Source organism: Halichoerus grypus, chromosome 6, assembly GCF_964656455.1.
Source record: "Halichoerus grypus chromosome 6, mHalGry1.hap1.1, whole genome shotgun sequence".
Taxonomy (NCBI): domain Eukaryota; kingdom Metazoa; phylum Chordata; class Mammalia; order Carnivora; family Phocidae; genus Halichoerus; species Halichoerus grypus.
The window spans coordinates 163,317,892-163,341,162 of record NC_135717.1 but is presented as its reverse complement, the minus strand read 5'-3'; the positions used below and the strand labels follow the sequence as shown (position 1 = coordinate 163,341,162).

Genomic DNA, 23,271 nt, shown 5'->3' with positions numbered 1-23,271 from the left:
TTTCTTCTCAGGATGTCGCAATTTGGAACCCACACTTTCTAGATCTTTGCTAACTTAGAGAACTGAGAATTTCCTAGAAGGACAGACAACTCTCCGCAACACGATCAGAATTGCCTGGAATGGTTTTTGAAAAAAAGATGTTTAAGAAGCACAATCATTCAGGGGCACTTGAGTTAAAAAAAAGTCACATTCGGTGAATGAAAAATAGAATCATGGATGAGCCCCAAACAAAGCACTCGGAATCGGGAAGCCTGGTGTCGAGGCCCATGGTGTCCCCTCATTAGTGGTGTGGCACTGGGGGAGTCGGCCACACGGTGCCTCCGTTTCCTCAGCCGGAGAAAGGGGATACTCCCATTTGTGAAGTGTTTCCAAATCTCCAAAGTGCAGGTGACCATTCTGCCTCGGGAGCTCCCTCAGCACCTCTGGGGTGAATGCCTAGCCCTGACCGCGGGCCTCCTTCACTGGGTTCTGAGCTCCGGGTGCGGGCCTGTCCTGCTCTCTTCCTAGCCTCAGTGCAGGGCAGATACAGATGACCAATGATGCATGGCTGTGCCCAGCACACACGCAGCTCCTTCCCACACTGGCCCTCCCAAGCGTGTACCGAAATGCTGTGCCACACACTGCAGGCCAATGGTATCCCTGGCAAAGTTGGTCAGTGGAGTTGTCCTGTGAGGGGAAATAGCCACAATCACCCTAGAAAACCCCTCTAATGGCCCATGCCCCAAGGCACCATCAAGTTTAAGAACTAGAAAGGAAGGAAAAACTGGCATAACCAAAGATCCAGCATTCAAACTCCCCGGCCTCTGTAATACCTACCGAGCCCCTGACATGAATGGAGACAAGTGGTGCTGGCTGAGGAAGGCCTGTTCACCTACAGTATGTCCCTCCTTCATTCTGCTTTTCCTGTTAAGTCTCTAGGACTTTCACTTCTGAACTAGAGTTTTTATTGTGAAGTAAACGCAGTGATGTTGAGGTTGGGTCCTCAAGTCAATGACTAGCCTGGCTCCTGGATCATCCCTCTTTTGGAGAGTCCCAGGATTGGAGCTTGGTAAATAAAGGCTTTGAAAAAGTTCCTGGTATGTTTAACTTGGTTACATCCAGTTTCTAAACCTTATTTGATACTGGAACTTGCTTCTTGTTGGTGTATAATACCTACTAATATTCTGTGAAACACGCTCAATGTGACATGCTGGAAATGTAGCCGTAGACCATTATTCAAAGCTTTTCTGACTTACTTTATAGACAATCCTTAATACAGATAGTTCTCTGCCTTCAGGGTAGAGCAATTAAGAACAAATTAGGAATAAAAGTGAGGAAGGTTGTCAGATTAAAAAGAAAATGCACAGCTAACATCCTGGCAGGAATGGAAGAGACCAAAAAAAGAAAAAAATCATAAAGCACCCATGGAATTATTTTCAGATGTTCAACAAATATTATTGCATGGTCTGACTGTGGAGGTTCAGAAGAGCAGCAATCAAGTCTATAAGAAAAGGGGACATCCTTGGTAAACTTGCTTAAGATGGTAGGAATTTATTTATTATATTGCACAGTACCAGGTAGGAAAGCCGTCCCTTTATCCGGGGCTCTCGGCTTCCCACAGCTCTCTCCCTTCACACACTGTCCTATCAGCCACCTCGACAAAGGCCACGCCAACCATTCAGAGACTCTTCATACCCTTCAGGTGTCTTAAGAGTCTTTGTGTTTTGTTAGTCAGGAAGGTATCATGGGGAATTTAGTCCCAAATGTTCTTTTAAAGGAGGAAGGTCTTTCTCATGAGTAGATTTCAAGATACCAGAACATAAATAAAAGTTTATTTATCTTTTAGGTCACATCCATTTGTGAATTGCATTCAGTCCAGGAACAGGGACACTGCATCATGGTCCATGTGGGGGGGCATGTCTCCCATGGCCCGAGGCTCACTGATCAAGGCTGCATTGTCCATGCACAGGGCAAGAAAGCCTCTCTATCTTCCTTTCTTGAGGGGGGACATTCAAGGGAATTATTCCCAGAAGCAGACGTGGTCCTCAATCCCCTCTGCTTTCCATTGCGTTGGACTTATCGGTGGTTCTCTTTAAATAATGACCTTTTCCGTCCTTACTCGTTGTATTTGGATAGTTTTAAGCGGGGAATGATGTTCATCGACTGCAACTCCTGGAAGAGCAGTTTGCAGGCGTACGGGATGCGGAGGGAGGACACGTGGCATGACGACTTGCAGTAATGGCACCTGAAACCCAAGTCGGCACGTGTTAGAGGGACGGTCGCTCAGAAACCAAGGCCTGCGCGTGGATCCTACTACCATCCTATCCGTTCCATTCTATTTGTCAGGGTTCAGTTCCACTATCAAATATGTACAATCGTGCCCCCCCTCACCCCACCCCACAAAAAGCAGCATCCAAGGAGGCAAAAGAAAAAAACACTATCACTCCTGCAGGTTTAAAAGTATGCAATTTTAATCAGTTACTACCATCTTCTAAACCTTGCTCTGTAAAATGTGAAACATCTTCCTGTTTACTTGCTTTGAGCGAGGCCCAGAAATCTGAGCTATCTCGAAGTTATTCAGGTTTAGACTTTTTCATTGTTGAAAACTTCTAAAATTGATTCAATCTCCATGTATTTGATAGAATCTATTACATAATACTCTTCAAGGTAAGATGCTCAACAATTACAATATGGTCTGTCACTGAGACACCTGAAGTGTTGATGGGGAACACAGGACTTTCATAGAGAATGTGGTGGCCGACCGAATGCTATTTATTTTTCCAGTGCTCTTCAAGCTTGGTGATTTCTACTTGTGGGAGAAGCTACTGTACTTATGACGTGCTCTCCCTGTGTGCATATATTCTCATTTAATCCCTACAACAGCCCATGCTCCTAACCAACATGCCTGCTATTCCAATTCAGATCTTCTTTTCTCTTTCTTCAGGAAGAGCCAATGACCAAACCTAGGTCTTTTTTTTTTTTTTTTTTTAAGGATTTTACTTATTTATTAGAGAGAGAGAGAGCACAAGCAGGAGGAGCGGCAGGCAGAGGGAGAAGCAGGCTCCCAGCTGAGCAGGGAGCCTGATGCGGGGCTCGATCCCAGGACCCTGGGATCATGACCTGAGCTGAAGGCAGATGCTTAACAACTGAGCCACCCAGGTGCCCCCAAACCTAGGTCTTAATCAATGGCTACAACTGATGAAGAGTCTCCGGGGAGAAAGTGAACTATCCTCTCAGGTTTCAGACCCAAATAGGTCCTCACCCTACACCTTAAGAGTCTGGGGCAGCTGAGACTTGGGTGAAAAACTAGGTCCTCCCAGTCAAGAGCAGGGGTAAATGAGTGCAAGAGGAACACCAACCAAGGCTCAGAAGGTTCCGTGCTGACTGGGAACCGGAGTGGAAGGCTGCTGTGAAGAGCAATGAGACAGTGTATGTAACAACGTAAATGTGCATCTTATCTGATCAATCACAGAAGTGGCAAAGATGAGTGTATGAGAATGTTCACACTGTTCATAACAGCAGAAAGCAGGAGACTGCTCAGAAATCCAGGAGGGAACTGGCTCTGTGATTATAAGACATTTATACAGAAGAATGCTGTGCGGCCATTAAACGTGATGATGTAGACCCATATTTATTGAAATAAGGTGTCTGGGACACACTGTGGAGTGAAAAAAGTTTTCTTAACAGCCTGGTTTCAAGAAGGTCCTCAGATGGGTTTCAGTAAAATATATGAAGCCCCCAAAGTCATATGTAACAAGACTTTTTTTTGGTGAGTATGTATTTGCATTTTGCTGCTATTATCAGAATCTCAAAGGGTTCATTATTAAAAAAAACAACAACAACCCTGGGGGGTTGGGGGAGTATGTTACATAACTATTGGCAGAGAGGTCTCAAAAAGAGTCACTAAAATGTGAACAGTGGTCACCTCTGGGTGATGAGAATTAATGTGACAATTTATATTTTTTTTGTGTAACTTTGAATACTTTATAAAGTGCAGGGATCATTTTTGAAATCAGCAAAATCAAGCTTTTATGATTTTAGAAAAGAAAAGCACGAAGCATTTGAGCGTGGTGGTGAATGATGCTGTAGATGTGAACTTCCTGAGAAGGGAACGGGGAGACGAGCCAGCACAGCCGTGTGTGAGCAGCGCGGTCCCCGTGAGGGGCTGCCTGCAAGGGCTGAGGACACACGGGGAGCGCCTGATCCCATCAACAGTCATATCCACACGCTGAAGGACTTCTTCCAAAAAGACTGTACCTAAAGATCTCTCTGATGCGTTATCATTTAAGAACTATGTTTTTAATGTGCTTGGTTGATCTAATTCATTCAGGAATCATGTTCATGCTTTAATTAAATTGGAGAAATGCGGGGCGCCTGGGTGGCTCAGTCATTAAGCGTCTGCCTTCGGCTCAGGTCATGATCCCAGGGTCCTGGGATCGAGCCTCGCATCGGGCTCCCTGCTCGGCGGGAAGCCTGCTTCTCCCACTCCCCCTGCTTGTGTTCCCTCTCTCACTGTGTCTCTCTCTGTCAAATAAATAAATAAAATCTTAAAAAAAAAAAAAAAATTGGAGAAATGGTTTTAACAGAAGCAACTTCTTGCTGATTCTCTGTTACTCTGTGACTTCAATCCAAGCTTATTTAAGATTTCCATATGTGCTGGTTCATAATCCAGAAAGCCCACTAACCTTCTCTATTATTAAACATTTCTCCATCATTTAAAATGTTCCATTGCATTATTATACATACATACACGCATACATATAAACATATTTACATATATACACATATATAAATTATAAGCTATTAAGTTACCCTATGTCTGAACAATATCAAAAGGAAGAAACTTGACCCAACAACAATAAAATAAACTGACTTTTTAGGGCAAAGGCAGCAAAAGAAGGAGGCTGTGGCTTCACATGAGAAATGACTGTCCAGTAAAATGTCCTCTATGAGCTAATTATCTTAACAGGGATCTTCTTTTCTCTGCAGTTTTCCTTCCGGACCTCTCTTTTGTGACTTATGCCCTTCATGTCTTCGGCAGAACAACAGTCTTGCTGTAAACATCCCCATAGCAATGCCTTACTAATGTGCAAATCACTGACAAAAGGCCAGTTTCAAGGTTCTGAACTGCTCTAATTACTCAGCCTCCATTGTGCTGTTCATTAAAGAGCGACTTCCTCCCACACACGCCCGTGCTCCCTCCCACACGGCCCAGCACACACGCCCAGGTAATGATGGAAAACCACAGCATCATTATGTTCCTCTTCCAGAGAGCCGCACACGAGGAGGAGGCTGCTAGACTACCAGACTGGATTAGGATTTTTTTCTGTTGGCAACAAGGGTACAAGCGGGCCACTCAAAATCAGACACACAGTATATCCAGGTCTGTTTAATTACAGTAAAGACCCTTAAACCGTGTAACCTGATTTAGCCTTCTTTCAAAGGATTTCAAATACAATACACACGGGACACATGAGCTTCAAAATCAAGCACTGCCATCACACGATCTCTAAATGAGACAGAAGTGAAGCAGGAGAGAAGGTAAGAATTTAACAGAATAATACTGAGATCGAATACTGCTTTCATTAGTTTCCCTGAATATTCAGCAAAACAGAGGGGAACGTTTCCAAAGTATGTGAGTGAATCTGGTCTACTGCTTTCTCTCTCTCTCTCTCTCTCTCTCTCTCTCTCTCTCTCGGGTGGGGGGGGCACAGGAGAAAATGCAGGGAGGATGGAGAAGAAAAGGAAATCCATTTTGAAGTTTCATGATCCCTACTTATAATAAAATGACTCTTCTGTACCATCTTTTCAAAGTAAATGACTTAAAAATCCTTGTGCCAAATTTGAAGATGTAAGCGCAGGGGCGCTGGTCCCAGGCACCTTCCTGTTATACTTGCGTGGCTGTTGTTACACAGCCAGGACAATAAAAGGCAAATTCAATATGCATTTCAAAAGGTGAATAGACATCTCAGAGTTGAAACCCCCCATCCAGGTCACCGATATGAGAAAGAGCCAGGCTTATGCTTAGAATCACGTCACCCATCTCTGCAACCTTATGAAAGGAATGAGCTGCAAATGGCCACCTCTTGTGTTCGTTTTTAAATGAAATGATTTCTTCACAGACAAGTCTCATCAACTCTTCTACACTAAAACCCATAAAATAATTGGCTCTAAGGTTTTGTCATTTACCAAGCAAAGTATACACTCTATTCTAAGATGCCCACTCACTCTGACTCTAGATTTGCTTTATTCAACCAAGGAACTGGAGGCTTAGGATGGCCGGAAGCTGGGACTCTCTCTGGAAGGAGGCTTTGAGGGGAAACTCAGTGGGGAAAAGGGGACCCAGGTACCCCTCAAACTCTGGCAAAGGTGGCTCATCTGGGCCTAATTCCATCCTCCAGGGGATGGTGCCTCCCTAGGGGAAGGGGCTCTGGGAGTGCAGGTGAAGGGTGACCAGGGAGTTCAGGCTGTTTCCTGTTCCGGCAGCACCCCATTCAGACCTGGCTAGACCTCGTCTCTGAGAGAAAACAAATGGAGACTGGCCAGCTACAGGCCCTCCTGCCTCCAAGGTAAGTTGGGGCCCCGGGATGTGACTAACCCTAAGCAGAGGAGCCGTTCCTTGGTGGTAGAGTGGAACGCTTCCAAGGAGAAAAGGTGCTCCACCTACCCAGACAAAACCCAAAAACATGTAGCTTCACCCTTTAAGCTGGCCTTTGTGTCATGAACTCTGCACAGAAACTGTAAGCTTTATGATTTCCATAATTTACCTACTGGCAATCCTCCATACACAGGTCAGTGTCATCTAGCCATTATTTTTTACTAAGCATCTACCAGGTCCCAGGCTGGAGAAGCAGGGGGAAAACAAGACAGAATGTAGTTAGAATGGACTAGAAGAGAAGATCCCTGTGAGCAGCCATTCACCTGTCTTGTTCACCATTGTACTCTGGAGCCTAAAACAGTGTCTGGCACTTAGCAGATTCTCACGAATTGTTTGTTGAGTGAATGACTGAGACAGACCTCATCTTTGCCACAATGGAATTCACAGTCCAAGTGTAAAGCAGCTTGCTATGCAGACAGAGTACAGACAAGGGGTCAGGGTACCAGATCCTGGTCCTGGCTCTGTCACCAACTTGGTATATGACCTGGAAGCAGCATATTAGGCTCTTTGGGTTCGAGGCTAAATAAGGGCATTCAACACAATGTTCTCTAAAAAGTTTCTAGTTACTAATGATGTACTATATGTTGGCTAATTTAACATAATAAAAAAAAAATCAGACCTCCCTTGAGATTAGGTCAAAAAAAAAATAAATTTGTATTTCTCTGATTATTATTGAGATTGAAAAAAAGTTTCTAGTTACAAAATGCTATACTTCTCATACTTAACGAAAAGGCTAGGAATTTTTTTACAGGTGAATAGTGATACAAAAGGTGTTCGAAATAATATTAAAAAGAAGACAAAGTCCACGCTCCTTGGGTATTTAAACTCTAGTGGTGTAGAAAGCAGAACATGAGGTAGACAAACTAAACAGGTACATATAGTATCCCCAATTCTAGGAATGCACGGATGGGGAAGGTTGGACAATATGTGGGTATGATCCAGGGTCACTTCTTGAGCTGTGATTTAAGAGGCAAGGCGTGTGTCTGAGAGACATACGGTATCCACTTACCAGCCAGAATACCCCAGAAGTCCACACTGCCCACAGACATCAACCTCAAAGGCATCACTCGAAATCATTAGTCTCTCCAGTAAAAGCATACTGGCTCCATAACCGATTAAACAGTCACGTTCCATCTCTCCAAGACGCAAACCGCCGTCACGAGATCGACCTTCGGTGGGCTGCCTTTGAAATGAATCAGACCAATGTGTCATTATTACATTAGACCAACAGAGGGGCGGCATCACGTGCTGGCTAAGAGCACAGGGCTGCGGGGTAGGGCTCACCTGTCAAATCACTCACTGGACAGGGACCTGGAGCGGGCTGCCCAGCCTGCCCCTTGGCTGCATTTGCAAAATGTAAAATTTAAGGCTCCCAAAGAGCCTTAAATGAGAGGAGATGTAATACTAGTGGTTGCTCCTGTTATTAAGTGAAAATAATAAATCCTTCCCCTAAAACCTAACCCAAAAGTAGGGTCTCACTGCTGGGCTCACCGGTGCCTTGAGAATCTCAACTTCCCTTCCCCCTTCTGCAGTTTGGAGCACACGTATGTCTATCATTTCAACAGGCACGTGCATTTGCTCAGTTTTAAGTGGTCACCGGACTGAGTCATCTACACCTCTCCCTTGGTTTAAAAAAGTAAACTCAGATGCTGGCTGCTTCATCCCCCACCCTTCCCCTGTACTGGAACATCCAAGCCGGGATCGGGGGAAGCAGGCAGGGAACTGGATATTTCTGGAGCATCCCCCAGGGATCAGCACTATATACGTTCTATATCCGAACATCAGACATTCCCCAGCATGCTGTTAAGTGGCCATTACTGTTGCCACTTCATGTCTGAGAAAGACCGAAGCTGCGAGAAGCTGAGTGATCTGTCCAAGGCCCACAGTAAAGCTACGAGGTGGGGCTGAGTTCACATCCATGTCTATCTGGCTTTGAGGCCCGTGCTCCCTCTTCTGGCCCGCGGCTCCTCAACCACGGCACGAAGCCCCTACTGAGCTGGGTAATTCTCTGGGGGGTGGGGGGGGGGGGCTGCCTGGTGCCCTGCAGGGTCTTTAGCAGCATTCCTGGGCTCCACCCACCAGATGCCAGTAGCCCCCTCCCCACACCCCCAGCTGTGACATCCCACGATGTCTTCGGACATTGTCAAATGTCCCCTGGGAGGCAAAACTGCTCGTGGTTGAGAACCACTGCCCTGAACTATGCTTCTCCAACTGGAAAATGTAGTACTAAGAACACGTGAAACTTAGCATTTGTCATTCCCTTCCCAACAATTATACCCACCCATTCATCAACACGCAGACACTGTGCTTGGAGCTGAGAATACGCTGACGACTGGGCCTGAGTGGACCTCCCGGAGCTTATTCAGATGAGTGTGCAAGTACAGGTGCCTTCGGCTCCAATAACAGAAGTTTTAGAAAATGACAGCTGTGGCTTAGGCTCCCAGATAACATAAGTATGTGTTTTCTGTGTACACATGGGAGCACGCAGGTGTATCCACCCGTGTGTATGTGCTGGGTATGTAAGTGTGTCTACATTCTTACATATGAACCTTTTTTTTTTTTTTTTAAAGATTTTATTTATTTATTCATGAGACACAGAGAGAGAGAGAAAGAGAGAGAGGCAGGCAGGCTCCCCACAGAGCAGGGAGCCCGATGCGCGGCTCGATCCCAGGACCCCGGGATCATGACCTGAGCCGAAGGCAGACGCTTAACCGACTGAGCCACCCAGGTGCCCCATACGAACCTTTTTGAATAAGACCGCATTTGCACACAGGTACACAGTCAGGGACCATGTTAGGCGACTACTGGCAAGACCTGGGATGGGCTCGCCCCTGTGCCTCTGGAATTATTTTTAATTGGTTGCCACTGTTTCATGCTAACCAGACACACAGGATTTCTGCAGATGCCTAACACTCCAAATTTTGACATCTCAGGGAAACAAAAACTTCGCTGAGTCTGCTTATCGCTGTATCCGGGGAATGCACGGTAGACTTGACTGCATTAGAAATTCTTTCGGTAAATGCTTTTCTCTTACCTGGTAAGAACAGCTCGTGGTCCCCGGGCCCGCGCGTGCATCTTATCCAGTACCATGTGCTTCAGTTTCTGATAGTACACCGGGCCAAAATAGATGTATGCTTCCAAGGGTTCACTGAAAGAAAGGTCAGAATTTTGGGCTAAGAAAGCAGGTTTGGGCTAATAAGAGCCAGCCTTCTCCAAGACCCCTCACTGGCAGGGCCTTGTTTGTTTCAGAACAGGCTTACGAATGAGTGAGAGAGGAGGATTTTCAGTCTGCATTGAATGAAAAGGCTAGATCTGAAAAGAGAAAAACACCATGGATACATTAGAAGACACACTGTTTACTTAAGATATACAAACTTAAACAGGCGGTGAGAACATATGTACAGGACGGTCCCTCCTTCACTGCTCCCGCCCTAATTGAGCCACCACCCTTTTTCGCCTGGACCCCTGCAGACGCTCGTCTGGCGTCTCTCCCTGCTTCCGCTGCCAACCCTCAACAGTCTGTCACAGGACAAACCAGAGCAATTCCTTCTAAAATGTAAATCACAGCAGGTTATTCTTCTGCTCTAAATCCCAATGGTTTCCTACCACACTCAGAATCTGTGACATCCAAATTTTGTATCACAGCCATAAGGTCTCACAGAATCTGGTTCCAGCCCACCTCCAACTCACGTCCTGTTCCCTTTCCCCATTGCTCATTCTACTCCAGTAACACCAGCCTCTTCATTGCTCCTCAAATGTAGCAAGTCTGTCTGCCTCAGGGCCTTTGCACTTCCTGGTTCTAAAACATTCTTCCACCAGGTATTCACACGGCTGTCAAACATTTCACCTCCTCAGAGGCCTCCCTCTCCCTCATGACCGTATCACCTCCTCAGGGGCCTCCCCTCTCCCTCATGACCTTATCGCCTCCTCAGGGGCCTCCCTCTCCCTCATGACCTTATCGCCTCCTCAGGGGCGGCCTCCCTCTCCCTCATGACCTTATCGCCTCCTCAGGGGCCTCCCTCTCCCTCGTCACCTTATCTGGAGGAGTCCTCCTCTGACCCCACCATCACCAAGCCCCCACACTGTCTCAATTCTTACCTGGGCTTTATTTTCTTCAGAGCACTCGCCACCACTTGATATTATCATACACATTTATTATTTCCCTGATTGTCGCCCGTCTTCCCCACTTCCCCGAGACTCCTCGGGGTAAGCGCTCTGTCTCCTCTGTCACTGCGGCTCCAGCACCAGTGACCCTGCCTGGCACAGGACTGGCGCTCCGTAAATGTCTGTTAAAACAGAGCTGACTCAACGAACCCTTAGAACGACTGCAGTAAGAGCGGTGGAAGGCAGTGAGTACTCCAGTGCTCTGACAGAAGAAACCCTTCTCCTTTAGTTCGGGGCAAGAGCAGGCAGGGGCTGACGCCTCTAAAAAATTTTACCTGCCCCAGAACTTCCTCAACAGTAAGGAGGAACCCACCATGTGCCATTTAATCCGTACGCCATCCAGGGAGGAGACACTGTCCTGCCTATTTTTTTAAGAGGCAGGAATAGGCACAGCGGGGCCGAGAGGCTAACCGGAGCTGGCGAGCCGTGCAGGGGTCCAGCGGCCCTCCCTGCCGCGCCGGCCTGGCTCACACGCACTGCGTTTGGGCCCCGGCACGAAGCGGGAGTGGAAGGACATGGCAGAGGCACATGGAAGCACTCGGCCCCTGCTTGCCTGCCGTCCCTTCTACCACGCTCAGCACCTCCCGCACAGGCGTCCGTGGCCCTCAAGCCACCGAGCCAGCTTACGGACAGCCAGCTTCGTGGAAGACACAGAGTGGGGCGCGAGGCATAATGCACAGGGTGTCGGGAGACACGGCTCCTGTCCCAGCTCTGTCACACAGTCATGACATGATCTCTTTATCCCAGTTTTCCCAGCTGTACAACAAGGGGGCCAGGCCAACGTTCTTTCCAGCTCTGATCATCGAGGATTCCAATCCTTCTCAGTATGGCTGCTCAGGGTACAATCTAGGGAAGTCTGCCACCTAATGCCATTCCATCATCCACTGAAGAGAGCCGTGTGCAGTGTGCCCTCCTAGTTATGCTTGAGAATTTGGCAAGGGGTGAAGCTAGTGGGTGAATGTGTTGGCAAGCCCTTTGGGGAACTTCCGGCTGACCAGCTAAACTCGTGTTTCTCAAACTCTGCTACTGAGATAACTGGCAAAGACATGAAAACACTAGCTGGGGCACAGAGGAAGGTGGCGTAGACAGAACCTAAAGCTATCTATGGGAAGCAGAGCATAATCCATTCAAATCTTTCAGTGAAATTATGCTCAGAAGGCGAACCAAATTCATTCACTGGTTCTGCACATTTTCTGGCCAACTTCTGTATTATTTCCAGATAAGGAGCAAAGACCGAGACCATCAGTTTCGCCACAACTGCAATTTTTGAAGTGAACCTCAGCTACTTCAGTGAATCGCTTTTGAAATGGACCATTACTCACTTCTTGTAATGTGATTTTCTAGAACATCTCAGGTATGATACACCTAAGGAAATCTATGTTACCATAGTTGGGATAGATCATTTTATTTATTTTTTTATTTTTTATTTTTTTAAAGATTTTATTTAATTTTCAAAAGAGAGAGAGACACAGTGAGAGAGGGAACACAAGCAGGGGGAGTGGGAGAGGGAGAAGCAGGCTTCCCGCTGAGCAGGAAGCCTGATGTGGGACTTGATCCCAGGACCCTGGGATCATGACCTGAGCTGAAGGCAGACGCTTAACGACTGAGCCACCCAGGCGCCCTGGATAGATCATTTTAGAAAGCACTCAATATTTTTAAAAGATACCAATTCTGATCATTTTAATCCCATCAGGATAGTCTATGTGCAGCACCAAATCAAGCCCTGGGTCCTTACACACACGTACACGCTGAGTACCTGCCTCAGAAAAACAGTAGAAACACCATGTCCCAGAGTTTTATCTGGCACAAAATACAATGTGTGTCTTAACTTAAGCAACTGATTTGATCCTTTAAAACTGTGTGTGAGTCAAGTTTCAAAAGCCTGTCATTTACGAGAATTTCAGGATCTCTGGTTCTCCCGGGTTAACAGGAGCAGCCAGCCAGCGCTCTGCCTGCGAGAACGTTCTTTCCTTCTGCAGCCTCAGCTCAGGTGAACTGAGGTCTGTCTGTCGGAAGGTGTCAAACCCAGCCTCACCTCTGCATCGAACAGTCTTCAAATGGTCTCTCTTCTCACCCTTCCCATCTCCGCGGAAACACCCACCGCCTCACAGAGGTGTCCTAACCCATTCTTGGCCTTCATTTCGGTGAGAGCTGTTCGTACTGATTTGTCCTCATTCCTTTACTGAGTAAATATTTATGGAGCACCCGCTGTGTGCAGACATTGGAAATAAAACAGCCAGCAAAACAGACAAGCCGGGCTCTCACGGAGCAGACAGGTAACACTATTAGTATTATTACATAGGGTATTTGATAAGGATGAATGCTACAGAGAAAAATTAGGTAGGAAATGGGCAATATGGACTTGCAGTTTCCAAATTAAGGAGTCAGGGTAAGCCCTGCTGAGAAGTTACTTTTTGTCTCATTTTTTTAATAAGTCTAGTAACAAATCTCATTGGTCAGCTGCACAGCTCAGGGACCCTGTCTATTTTGTTTGCCGTTATATACATAGTGAACGAAACGCAAACGTCCGGCCTCAGGCTGTCAGAGCATGAATTATCTGACATTCATCCTCTTAACACGGAGAAAGTTCAATGGTTACGGAATTTTTGCATTATATACAATTAAAGTTGTATAAAAATCCTATTTTGGTAAATTACCTTTTTTAAAGGATAGCCTCGTCGGTAAAACACCACTCCTTAATTTACCAGTTTCGTGAATTTGGATTCCCTTTCCCTCCCAGTTTTACTGAGATATGACTGAGCGAGTTTAGAGCGTTTGCCGTGCTGACCTGATACACTTACGTATCCCAACACGGTCACCACTGCAGCACCAGCTAACACCTCCAAAGTCAGATGTTCTTTTGTGCGACCTCTTACAAGAGAAAAGCTCATCTTAAGGTATGCCTTAAGGACTCTTTCCTCTTACTCTAATAAAATCACACTTTTTCTTTAAAACGTCTACCGATGTACTTACCCTGTAATGCCAGATGTAACATAGTCTTTCCCCAAGTAGTTATAACCATGGCGAACGAGGTCTTCACACACATCCTTCACTTTGCTGCCTCCAAACGCAGTGCCGTAGTGGAACCTGCCGTCCAGCACGCCGGCCTTGCCGGCCAGCAGCTCAATCAGCTTCCCCACCTGTGGGATGGAACAACCCAAGTGAGCACCTTCTCGTGGTCCAGGAAGTCTGTTTCGTTAGCTACGGCCTACTCCCCCCCAAAGACTGAGATGACTACTATTAACAAGAGTGATAAACTAATAGCAGCAAATATTTATCACTCTCTTACTGTGTGGCCCTTGGAAAAGCTTGCCATGTGGGATCCAAGTTCGTGCTCCCAAAGCCCCATGGGATAGGCACTATTATTTCCCTCACTGCACACATGAGGGAACTCAGGCACACACAGGTTAAGCAGCTTTCCCAAGTCTCGCAGCTGCCAAGCAGTGGGGCCAGGATGCCAAACAATAACCACGGGAAGGGAGGTACATGGGCGTCAATACAAGGGGTTCTTTTTGCTGAGGGGTACGTTCCTCCCTCAGAAGACTGCTCTCGAAGGGAAGGGCGGACCTCTGTACTCCCTCTGTATGGAAGAGTAACCTAGCACTGTTGGGGGCTGGGAACCTATTCGTGCGGCAAGGGGGTCAAAGGGCCCTTCCTAAAAATAAGTTTCAGGGTATCACAGCCAACATTGCCTACAGACCCACTGCCCACTTTCTTCCTTACAAGCAGCACCTCTGAAAAACAGACTGACCGTCATTCGCGATGGGAAGCCGTGTGGGTTCATTATGATGTCCGGACAGATGCCAGAATCACAAAATGGCATGTCTTCCTGAGGGACGATCAAGCCACAAACACCTGGGGGAGAGAAACCTCACACCATGTAGAGCATGTCGGCAGAAAAGAAGACTACAGGACTCAATTGGGATCTGGCCCCTGCCGCCCGCCCCCTCCTTCTCCATGGTCTCTATGCAGAGTAACAAAAGCAGCTTCCAACAATCCTGCCAGAGAAACCATCTGAAAACGGCGGTCCTTGCCGAGAGGACCGCAGCCTGTGGACCGGCCTGCTGGCATGCCGCACGACGGTGCTGTCAGGCCGCTCGCCCAACCTCTCCTGCCACGGAGACCGAAGAGCCGCGCCTTCGCTGGGCCCCGGCCCTGCCACCGTCCCCGAAGCTTCCAGTCCGTGCAGTTTTGCTCCTCGCCAGGTCCTCTGTGATCTGCTACCTGCTGTTCCCAAGTCAGAGGGCTCCGGCTCCTCTATCAAACACAGAACTACCTGAATGACAGGTGTGCGTCCACTGTGGTTTGAGACAACTGTGACAAGTCTTCGTGGGTGGCTGGGGTGCTAACAGGGCGACCAGAGTGCGGCCGGCTGGCGAGCTTTGGCCAGGGCTTCCCTGGCCGAGCCTGAACTGCCCTAAGGAATTCTAATTCCCATAGCTGACAACACATTAGAACTGTGATCTATGATGGAACTGTAAAGTTGAACAAGAAAATTCAATGCCAAATTATTCTTGGAAGAAAAGACTAGAATTAGAAGCAGAATTCTAAGAACAGAAACCGAACAAAACGAAAACCTACCAGCTCTATGTACACTGCTGTCTCTCAAATTAACTATATTTCCTTACTCCCTTCATATTACTCCAATCTGTAGGGGATTTTGTTGCTTAAATTGTTTTAATTCCTCTGATTTCTTTCTCTTGGTAGGAGGGATAGGGGTATAATTTAGACTGTTAACCCCAATCTACATAATTTAAAACGGGAAAACTAATGTACAAAGAAATAAGATCCTTTTATATCTACTAAGATAAAATTCTTTTTTCCTTGTATATAAAGTTATCAACCATTTGTACATACTGAGAAGAAACTGCTCTTCCAGAAAGTTTTCATTCCTCAGTTTGATTTCTACGTAATCACTCAAACTATTTTAAAATAAAATTTTTGTAATGTGTTATAATCGCCAAGAGCTAAAGTCTAAAGAAAAAGAAAGCCATTTGCTTATTTCAGTATTGGTTATTAATATTCTGATTTCTAGTGGCTGCCAATGATACGGTAATTAGATTTGTGGTGTTCAATTCTAAGAGCACATGGGTACTTTAATTGACTTTTTGGTTGAGATTGTACTGTTTATTATAAAAAAACGTATGCTTTCCTCCATGAAGCACAGAAACAATCACTCAGTTCAGTTTATTTCAAATTCAACTACAATTCTTAGAATTTAAATCAAGCCGAGTGTGTGACCCTTTCTTTCTTCCCTCCCAAAATCCATCTTGTCCATACTGAAATTATCTGACAAACACTCGGGCCACTGGGAAATCTTCTCTGAAAGAGATCAAATTGTAAATCTAGGTGCACCGACAACAACATTGTGTAGCAGTGAACAAAATGTTAAAAATGGCAATTCCTGCAGAGGCCGGTCCTGGGACGTGCTCTGGACAGAATGTCACTTTGGCTGGTGAGGAGGTGGAGGGTTTGGCTAGATCCCTTAAAAACAAAACCAAAGGAAGACCTCGGCACCCTTCAGCAGTGGTTCACAGGGGGAAGCCGGCGTCCGCCCCTCCACTGGAGAAGGTGGGAGTGAGGAGCGGGAGGTACAGAAGCTGGGGGTGGGGGGAGCAGGGAATACTTCCATGGGGGGAGGGTAAGGAGGGAGGGGATTTGCATCTTGTATTTTTAGTTTTCGTTGACACATTTAATCAGGCCAATTTAACTTTGTTATTAAAATGAAAGCAATGTTCCTTCCCCTGAAATCTGAATCTCTAATAACTTTGCCTGAAATCTGATTAAAATGTAGTACCGGTTTCCTTTTTGGGAAGTAATTCTATCAGGCCCCTTTTTGACACTGCATTTAAAAATACAGACAAGTAACTTTGGGAATTTTTCATTCCATTATAGGAAATGCTTTGGCCACATCCGAATCAAGGGCACCTGTAAGCCAAAAATTAAATCTTAGCTAACTTAAAATTACTTTAGGCTCTGAAAACCCTTTTATATGCCAAGATGGTTCCCATAGCAGACAGCCCTGTGTTGTTTGTTTTGTGTGAAAGTGAATGATAAAAGATCCATGAAATCGACACAGAAAGCCAGAACAGCAGAAAGAACTGAGGGCTCTCCATCACTGGGGCTTCTACCCTCTGCTGACTCGCGGAACAATGGAAGCTACACATCCAACTGCAGATCTAACACAGCTGTGCATTTCATTAGATGAAGAGCACTAGTGACACAAGTAAATAATTAACTTATTCTGGTCCGCTGGCTGGGCTTATGAGACCCGTCATAGCCGACAGATTTTAATACAAGTTAACACAAAGAAGCCATAATGAGCTTAGAAGTTAAAACAAAATATTTAGACAGAATTTGATGATCTTGAATCTCAAATGAGACAGATGATTTTTAAAAGTTTGTATTTTACGGAATTCATTAGGGGGGAGAAGAGAGCTCTCGGTCTTCGAACCAGACTTTTCCTTTTTTAAAAAAGGTATCTCTCGGTTTCAGAATCATCCAGATCCTTCATCAAAGCAAAGGAAGGTTTCTTATTTTCACATGAAAAATTAAAACTGTTTTCTCTAAGGAGGGAGGCGTAAAATCTCTCCCAAGATTTAGAACTCTCAAAAGTTATGGTCACTTTCCCTTAATGCTGGTTTAAAAATGTAAATGATATGCAGTCCGCTCCAGTGTGTTAAACACTCCCCTGGACCCTTGAAAAGAGGATGGACTACAAATAAACCATATCTAATGGAAGCTGTTATTGAAACAATTACCGATTCATACCTTAAATGCTTACACAGCATTTCAGATTTTAAAATAAAATTTTATCCCCTGGCTCATGCTGGTGTCTCCACCCCATTGTTTATAGCACAACCTCCTGGCAGCAAAATGCAAATACCTCAGTTGAAGGGGCCCCAGAACATGTCAAGGACTCACAGGGGCCGACCAGGAATCAGACCACAGGCTACACTACAGACCTTTTAAGAAATGAAAATAGGTAATAAGGAGACAGCAGAACACAGAACGAGCAGAACGGTTCCACAGATACCCAACAGATAATATACTATTCCATTAACATCCACATACATTTCAAATTGTAAAGGCGAAGAATTTAGGGAGTCTAAAGCCACAAGTCTGACCGCCAAGCCACGGAGGAAAGGCACATCTGGGGACCCACTGTCAACAGTTCTCCCTGTGTCATGCTCTAGACACTGGAGGATCTTACGCCAATTTGTTATTTCTATTTCCGGGGCCCCGCAGAACATATAAATCATTTTAAGAATAGGTTTGCCCAGTGAAAGTTCGGTTAATGTAATGAATCATTCTTAGAAAGTATTTCTAATTATAAACAGCAAATTACTTGTTCACAAGTCATTTTTGGCTTTTTTTTCCCCTTAACTAGCTTTAGTGTAATGGACCTATCTTAATTCAAACAAAAAATTAAAAGGAGGTTAAAAAAAGAAGGAAAAACGAATGCATTCTAGTACCATGTCAAGACAGGAAAAGGAGTAGTAACTGGCAGAAGAAAACTGTAATGAAATCTTTAATTCAAGAGCTGTTTTTGATGTGACTTCAGTGTGCTGAGCACCGACCAGAGAAGGGTCTTCTATTTTCTCGATAGCCAGTCTCATCTGAATATCACACTCTGCTTCACTTTTTAATTGTTGTAATTTTTATTTAGCAAGTCTATCCTCTCTGTGTAACTGCTTTTGGACTAAGTGTAGCGCTCTGAGGCTGATCTGTGCTAGGCCTCTTCCTTTTCTGAGGGAGGAGAGAGTCCTTTCCCTCAGTTACCAAGCACCCACTGTGGGACAAGGATTGCCCTGGAGGTGGGTCAGGGAGAGGTTCAGGACCCAACTCCACTTGAAAGGTGTCCTGTGCAGATTAAAACAACTGAATACTGAAAATGAAAACAGATGCAATTCAGCGTGCCCCCTTCGAATGCTCTAAATGACGCAGAGCAGATTAGGCAGTGGGTTCCGCTGAAATACTACTCATCAGGGGGCTAAGTGATCTACTTTTACCTTCTGCAGGTACTTACCTCTGAGACAAGGCTTTTTATTCTGCACAGCTGAGCAGTCTCTGCACTAATGAAATGCTGCTGGCAGTTTTCTCTATCAGTCACAGTGGAAGAAAAGTGTTGGTGTTTAGTGAAGGAGTGACCACTTGGCCAGGCCTGGTGTTAATGAGGTTCATGGACTGGGGGGGGGGGGGGGGGAGTCCCCATCTGCAAAGGGCTCATCACCCCCCTGGACTCTCAGATCTAAGTAAGGCAGGATATCAAGCAATCAGGTGACCTTAATTTGACTTTCTGCTGTTCAAGTGATACTGTGCTGTTCAAGTGACATTGTGCTACTCTGGGTGGGGGGAACGCACCACTTTCTGGTGAGCCTTAGTCGTTTGGTCTTTGTAATGGGAATAATTAGCACCTATCTCATGAGGCAATTGTGTTAGAAGAACAGATGAGCTAATGTCTGAGAGGTACTTTAAGGTCCTTAGAGAAAGGCAGCATCTAAATACACGGAATTGTTATTATATAAGAAACCTAATTACTCTCAGCAGGAAGCAAACTAGCAGAGCAGAGGAGACCAGCCTAATGAACAGAAGAAGCAGCACCAAGTGGATGAAGAGGCCGAAAAGAAGCTCACTGGGAGCCAGGCTGTTCAGATCATCTCACATTAGTGCGACAGTGCCCAAAACTTTACAACTCACAGGGCCTAGGCTGCAGACTTCTAGGGCAAAAGAGTTGACTAAGTGATGAAAGCCTGGGTGAGTGGTGGGGGTTAGCAGCGCGAATGCTTTCCAGTTTGACTGTCTCAAGGAAGAAATGTTTTTGCTTTGAATGAACTCACCTCGATAAGCCTTTCTATATTCAGAAATGTACATCTCTAAATCAAAACGTGAAGGCTAACACAGGTGGCTCCGCCTTTCTTCCCCTCCCTCCTTTCCACTTATTGAATTAACCTCCTTTTATTTTTCACACCAGCACCTTAAATAATCCCCAGGGGGAGGGGAGGAGACAAAAACTGTTGAATCATATGAGCTTTGTTTTGCCGTTGAATCACTTCCAGATCTATCACATCTCTTGCCATATCCCAGTTGACATAATTTTAATTCGGCTCTTCCTTACATGTTAACAGATAAATAATGCATAAGAAAACTTGATTAGCTTTCTTATTAAAACATCACTCTAAATGAGAGGAGGCGCTAGAAGACAATACAGTTTTTACACGGCTTTCCCATGAGCAGTTGAATGGTTTGATGTGATAAATTTGCATAGTCTGAAGCACACAAAGGGCTGATTAATTGAAACCCTTACAATGCTTCTGGAAGCAGCTATTGTAAAACAATAACCATAGGAACTTTACAAAATACACACGGCTGAATGTGTCAAGAGCTTAATAAAATGTGTTGCGGCTACACTATTTGGAAACAGAATTGGAGATTTTTATTCTGGGCCATAAAACACTAAACACCCTAATTTCAAAGCTTTAGTTGGGTATTTACTGAAAGGTCAGAGGGTTACTAGCTAGCTACCGACGACCAAAATTTGTTCTTAAAAAAGTAAATTAAATAAAAATCTTCTTACAATTAAGGGGTCCATGTGGACAAAATAATCCTGATTTCTCACATTAAAGAGTTCCCAGAATTTGTTTTTGGACCAAAATTCTGAAGGGTCACTTGGCATCCTACCCCTTGTCCCGGGGCTCCCACTGCTAGCTCCATTGGCCCCCTTCTCCCCTCCTACTTAGAATCTTTCATTCAAGCAGGATCAAGCAAAGTAGGGAGCCAAAGACACGCAGACTTTGAAGCTTCAGGCTAGCAGAGCGGATTGCAGGCGCCTCAAGTACCACATGTGTACAAGGTGCTATTAATGTATGATTATTATTTTCAATCAGAGCCTTTTCATTCTCTCAATTTTAGAAAACAGAATCCAGAAAAAGGAAGTACATGAACACCTGGAAAAAGCAAAGTTTTTAAAAAGCTGGTTGAACGAACAAACTTTTCTCTCAGCTTTTCTGCCACACAAGAATTGGCATTTTCTTACTTCCCACAGCCTCTTTATACCAACCGTGTAAGGATTCGGTAATGTGCTGGGACGTCAGGGCTGGTTTCCTTTTCTTCTAATAAACACTCAATCAAAATCTTAATACATTAATTCAGCAACTTGTTTTGCTTTGGAATAACTTTTATTAATGCGAAATAGAAGCAAGCCACCTTCTAACGAACTGCTGTTGACAGGAGAGGGTCGAAGAAGAATCTTCCAAACCATTTTATCTGTAAATACGTGATCCTATGAATCACAGATACTCGGAGCCGGTCCACGAAAACACTGTACTTTGACAAGACTATATTTCTATTTTAAAACAAAAGTCAGCTTCGCTCTGTTTAAACTGGCTGTCTGAGGATTTACGGGGAGACTCCGAGGAGCGTAGGCCTTTATCTCAGATTTGCAGTTATTAAAAAGCTTCTGTTTGCCAGGACAAACACTCTTGCTCAAATACAGTTTTTCCTCTCCTTAGGAGTACTATTTGGTATTGCTGCCCGATTCTGTGATCTACAGGACCTTTGTTGGAGGTGCTAATCCTTTTTCACATGAGAGACTGAGAAATGTTCTTTCAGGGAAGTGATATATTGCTTTTTTTCCCCCCACATCAAAGGAGTCCACTTTTTCCTCCCTCGTTGTGAATGGCAGCAAAAGTAGGAGGAAATCTGGAAATATAATAATTTGGTTTGTCTGCGCACTGAAAGGAAACTTAACTTGGCCGACAGATAATTTCTGTTAAAAATTTTTTTAAAAAAAGCAGGAAATCTGCTCACCCTTCTCATAAATGAAATAACCATCAGAAAAAACAAGGCTCCAGATAAAAATGTTTGCCTTTGATGAGTTCCCCTCATATAGAACTTACACCAAAGCTCCAAGAGGCTTAAATATGTAATTTTGACTTTAATAAAAAGTCTTGTTTCAAACACGACTCCCATCACATTATACATGGATGTCTTTTTCTATCTTCAACTCTGTGTACAAACTGATGAAGAAAAGGAAGAGAAAACATAAAGAACATTCTAGACCCACGTTCTGCTCTATTTTCCCCCATGCAGCGTCACCGTGCTATCACAGAAGTCCTTCTAAAGTACCTAGAGGTCTAGAACACTTGGAAAAGAGAACAAGACTTCAGGGTTTTAATACTTCTTCCCAGCTGAGATTAAAACACACTAAACAAAACTTTCCTTCCTTTGTAAGCAAACACAACAAATCCACAACTTCAGTATATGGAAGTATTTTGTGTTCTACCAAAGGATGAACTGCTCTAGAGATTCTTGATTAAAGGCCCAGCTCTTCTGGGGGGAGTGGATTCAGTGGCATTTAGGGATAAGATACATAACAGGCCCCACAAAGACCCAAAGGAGGGCTGTACTTCATTAAAATTCTTTGAATTTCTCATTAGAGGACTATTGGAATGCCCTTATCTAAAAAGTGTGCCGTGAGTGAATCCTGCGTCCCGCTCAGGCTGGAGTCGGATTTGCGTTGTGATGCCCTCCTCTTCACGCAATAGCTCCTTCTTCCTCCACACCCGGCTCGCCGCTTCCCGCTCCTCTACTCCTGTGGCCACAGACGGCGATGCTGCTTACGAGGCCGTCACGTTTTTAACCGCTCCTGCTCAAACACTTGGATTCTTCAGCGGGCCTTCTCTGATCCGTTACCTCACGGCCTGCCTGTTGCCCAGCACGGATGTGGGCTCCCGACGACTCGGTGCTGAGGCTCCTACTCCAGTTCACCCCCCACTCTGTCCTCTTCCATCCGCCTCCTGAGCTGCTACGACCCCCGGGACACAGCCACGGCCAGGTAGCCTCCACTGCACGTTTGTTCCCCTCAGCTACTCATGACCCCGCCACCTTTGAACTGATCAGGCTTGAGCAGGACAGACACTCATGGTCTGTGAAAGTAGATTCTGAAGTCTCCTCTAACCGCTGGACAGGATACTGTAAGAAGCCGTAGGGGCAGAAATGCAGTCTACACACCCCACGCGTACCAAGAGAACCCTTGCTCACCACAGCTTCATCAAAGTAAACTATTAACAAAGGTCAACAATCAGGCAGTCTGCAGGGCCACACCGCGTTCTGAACACCGAAGATAACAAATACGATGCTCTCAGTGCAGGAGGAAAAAAGGAATGGGCATAAAGATACATTAAATCAAAATGATCTTTATATTTTCTCATAGAGCCTACATATGTGTCCACTTGCAGGTGACGCTATGAAGGACAAAACACTATTTCCACACAATCCTGCCTTCCTAGAGTGAAAACTGAAGTCCAGCTAACACTGCTCTTCCTCGGGCATGTGTCCGGGCCAAAAGAGAACCAAGTCACTGCAGGAATCATGGTGTGACCCACATACCCTGAAGACTCCCGCACTAGGGAACTTTGTCAGCTCATTTCATGGCAACCACGGACAGCATGGCTGAGGCTGGGGACTGC

The 23,271-nt window shown here is 45.3% G+C and overlaps 1 protein-coding gene across 2 annotated transcripts in view; it reads right to left on the bottom strand.

Moving 5' to 3' along the window:
• Nucleotides 1-1,505: 1,505 nt before the first annotated feature.
• POLR3B (RNA polymerase III subunit B) overlaps nt 1,506-23,271 on the bottom strand; it is a 104,064-nt gene continuing 82,298 nt past the window's right edge. For both annotated transcript variants that reach the window (XM_036083135.2, XM_078076515.1), the window contains exons 24-28: nt 14,553-14,656; nt 13,775-13,941; nt 9,672-9,785; nt 7,647-7,820; nt 1,506-2,224 (exon numbers count right to left, since the gene is read on the bottom strand). In XM_036083135.2, coding sequence (XP_035939028.1) covers nt 2,095-2,224; nt 7,647-7,820; nt 9,672-9,785; nt 13,775-13,941; nt 14,553-14,656 — 689 coding nt within the window. In that variant the 3' untranslated portion in view covers nt 1,506-2,094. The remainder of the gene's footprint in view (nt 2,225-7,646; nt 7,821-9,671; nt 9,786-13,774; nt 13,942-14,552; nt 14,657-23,271) is intronic.